The sequence below is a fragment of the Bison bison genome, unplaced genomic scaffold (assembly GCF_000754665.1).
Source record: "Bison bison bison isolate TAMUID 2011002044 unplaced genomic scaffold, Bison_UMD1.0 scf7180017864472, whole genome shotgun sequence".
NCBI lineage: Eukaryota > Metazoa > Chordata > Mammalia > Artiodactyla > Bovidae > Bison > Bison bison.
The window spans coordinates 3,872,775-3,876,387 of NW_011495033.1; the positions used below are offsets into that span (position 1 = coordinate 3,872,775).

Below are 3,613 nucleotides of genomic sequence, written 5' to 3' on the forward strand. Positions count from 1 at the left end.
GAGGAGCAGTGATCAGGGACAGCGCCTGCGAAAGTCCCCAGTTCCCGCCCACTCCAGCCCGCCCCCCCTCCCCCATAGGCTCGATGGCTTCCTCAGAGCCAGGAATAACCTCCCTCCCGCTAAACTCCCCTCAAGCCCAGGCATACAGAGCGCAGCAGGTGGAATCTGCTCCAGCCTCAGATTCTGGGTTCCCCAATTCCCTGACGCAGGGCACTCCCTCTGGGGTTGACAGCCAGTCAGCCTGCCCAGCCCCTGGCGGCCCCCACACCGTCTGCTTCCTTCTCCCTCGTAGAGGGGTCCTGGCCCTCAGCCACAGGTCTGGCCAGCCACCCAAAGAGGAGGGGAACACTTCTGGTGGGCACAGAGAAGCTCTGTGCACCCCCACAAGCTGGGCATTGTGCCCGCCCTCCAGGGCAAACACGGGCCTCATTTGCAAACTGGCCTGGTAGGAGGGAACAGGCCACCTTTGTCGGGGCGCACAGCACTGGGTTGACATTGGCCCTGAGCCCACTGGCTGCAGCAGCAGCTCCAGCCTCCACCAAGGGCGGCAAGAGCCTGTACCTGGCACGGTGGACTCACCTTGGCATAGTCCAGAGGAAGCTGGTCCTCCGGGCACTTGAAGACTCCTTCACTGTGAAAGGGGAGGGGACAGGGTCACAGAGCTGGAGGGGAGACCCGGGGCCACCCTCCCCACTCCGAGCCAGAACAGCCTCTCTGTCACCAGATGGTTCCCAGGCAGCCTCACCTGAGAGGGCAAGTAGAGGCCTGAGGGTACCCACTTCTCCAGGACCCCCAGAAGAGCCCGGCTCCTGTCCTGGGGAGGGGGGATCTGGGCCCAGCGGAGGCAGAGGCAGCTGCCTCAGGCAGCATTTGGCCAACAGGTGGCAGCTGGCACCCCTCCCCCCAGGACGGCAGCTGGACTGGGAAAGGAACAGGCTGCCCAGCCACCCAGTCCCCCAGGTTGATGTTCACTGGCTGGGCTGGAAGCTCACAGGGGAGGGTGAGATGGGCTGAGATTAAGTGCCAGGGCTGTCCAGTCCCCATGAGGGTGCCCAGCCAACATCCCAGGGCAAAGGTCAGCTTGGGGCCACCTTACTCCACCTCCCCCTCCTCCTAGGTGGGTGTGTCTTCTAAAGCAAAGAGGAGGAGGATGCCCCAAGGTCCTGTGTTTACACTCCCACCCCATTCTCACCACCTGCCTCAGAAGGGCTCAGTGTTCCCATTTGGCAGATGAAAGAACTGGGGCTCCCAGGTGAACTGGATACACCTGCCTGATTCCACAGCTCAGTTTCTACTACCTTGCACACAGAAGAGAGGCTAGTCCCAGAAAAACTGGCCAGACAAGCACAGCCAAGACTCTGTTCACTGCACAGTGGGCATCCGAAGCCTGCTGACCCAGTCTGCTGCCCTCGGGTCCTTCACCAACCCCACACCAGGTTGTCAGCACTCCAGGAACCTGTGGCATGCCTTCTCCTGCCAGCATGGCCTTGCTGACCCCAGCCAGGACCAGTCACTGCTGCCTGGCGCAGCCTAGGCAGGGCAAAGGCGCACCCAGCAGGACTGAAGGCCCTCAGGCCTGGCATTTCTGGCAAGTCTGAGTCAGGTATGTAGGTAGGTGGGAGGGCAGGCCAGGACGAAAGGTGGAAGCAGAGGCCACACGGCGCCCCTGTCCAGGATGGCACTTTGCAGGCCGAAGGCAGTCCCGTGCTCCCTGTGTGTGGTCAAGGGATTTCTAGCACCCATCTCCTCCCCTGATCCCACGACTACTACTGGCCATGCTGCCAATGCCCAGACGAATACATGCCCAGGCACTGAGGAGGTGTGCCCATGCCCACGGGGCAACCAGCCTTCCTGGACCAACCTGAGTAATAGCCCTGGCAAGAGCAGGGGACAAGGGGTGGGCCTGGGGGAGGGGGACGCTCTTCCGATCTGCTTCAGGAATGTGCTGACTTCGTGGTTCTGGAGTCAGGGAGGGGGGCTGAGGCAAGTCCCCAGGCTTCAGGCATAAGATTAGCCTGGGCAGCTTGGGGCCCAGCCAGAACAAAGGTTCCCCCAGGACGGCGGACACCCTAGCTGTTAGGGTGGGCGGGGCAGCGCCCGTCCCACCATCCCTTCCCTTCCCGGGCTTCGGAGTGAGCCGCGGGGTGGGGGGAGGCTGGGGCCGAGCGCTCTAGGCTGTGCAGTGGAGGCCCAAGCCCAGGGGAGAAGACAGGATGGGGGGAAGGGGCTGGGGGAGAGGAAGAGGGGATTTCCGGGAGGGGGAGGGGCAGAAGCCGCCGAGACGGGCAGAAGGGAGGGAAACCAGCCTGACAGCCCCCTCCCGCGATCCTCCCCCGAGGCAGGCAGGGTGGGTCAGCTGAGGATGGGGGGAGGCTCAGCTGGCCTCATCTGGAAACCAGAGGGCCGGGGAAGGGCTAGGGAGAAGACAATGGGGCTGTGTGTCGGTAGGAGAGCGTGTGTAAACGGACGGGAGGAGGGAGGAGGGGAGGGAAAGGGAGGAGGGGAGGGAAAAGGAGGAGGGGGCCCGCAACGCGGCTCGAGCAGGAGCATATGTGAGGGCAGGACCGGTCCAGGCAGCCGGGAACACAACAAAACAAAGGGGCCTGCGGAGATCGCAGGGCTAGGGGCCGCGGAGGACGGAGGCAGGGAGCCTTTCAGGCACGAGCCCCGGAGGTGCTCTCGCAGCCTGGGCCCCGCGAACCCTCAGTATACAGCCTCCTGACACAAGGCAGCGGCTGGCCCACCTTCCCCGGGGCCCTCGGGGGACGACCCCAAGACCCGGGCTCCCTCTTCCGGCCTCCCCACGTCCCGGACGGTGCAGTTCCCAGCGCGGGCTGGAGACTCAGGACAGCTCAGGGCGCCCAGAACTCGATGAGGGCCCAAGAGCCGAGGGACTGATGAGCAGGGGCGGGAGACGGCGGGGTGCGGGGCCCTCCCTAACGATCCAGACTACCCGCCGTACCCAAGACCCCCAGGGGCGGGGAGGGGCACCCAACAACGGGCTCCTGCTTCACTGAAGATCGGGGCGTCACAGTCCTTCCCCTATCGTTCGAGCACAAACGGCCCGCGCTGACACCCCCCCTCCCAGTTAGGTACTTGTGCGCCTGTAGGTTGTTGCGCGACCCGTGGGCAAGTCGCATTTTTTCTTTGAATCTGTGAAATGGGAGAACAATAGCTGCCGTTCTGGGAACATCGAAAGATGAGAAGGGCTTAGATGGGTGAAAACTCCGGAGGCTTAAGGCTCCGCGAGGAACAGAGGGTTTAGTCTTCCTCTTCCCAGAAGGACTCAAAGTTCAAGGCTGAGGCCGCTCTAGCTCTCAGGTGAGGGGGAAGGGCTGGCCGCAGGTCAGGAAGGGCGTCCTTTCCCACCTCCACCCCGCGGGAAGGCACGGGATTCGTCCCACCCGGCGCGTGGCACGCGGGACCCGACGGATTCATGCGTGGGGGGGTGGCCCTCCCTCGGGGCGTGACGTCACCGCAGCCCCGTGACGTCACGGTGGGCACCCCTGAGGTCACCGAGCCGCGGCACAGACAAAGAGCCGGCATGCTCCCGGCCCCGGCCCTCCCGGGGCAGCGTCTCCCGTCCCCGCCGCCCGGCCGTCCCCGCTCCCCC

At 64.5% G+C, this 3,613-nt stretch overlaps 1 protein-coding gene across 1 annotated transcript in view; it reads right to left on the reverse strand.

Moving 5' to 3' along the window:
- Nucleotides 1–1,910, reverse strand: part of TRAF4 (TNF receptor-associated factor 4) — a 4,240-nt gene extending 2,330 nt beyond the window's left edge. The window contains exons 1-2 of the mRNA XM_010861401.1: nucleotides 746–1,910; nucleotides 580–631 (exon numbers count right to left, since the gene is read on the reverse strand). Coding sequence (XP_010859703.1) covers nucleotides 580–631; nucleotides 746–1,044 — 351 coding nt within the window. The 5' untranslated portion in view covers nucleotides 1,045–1,910. The remainder of the gene's footprint in view (nucleotides 1–579; nucleotides 632–745) is intronic.
- Between the last annotated feature and the right edge of the window lie 1,703 nt (nucleotides 1,911–3,613).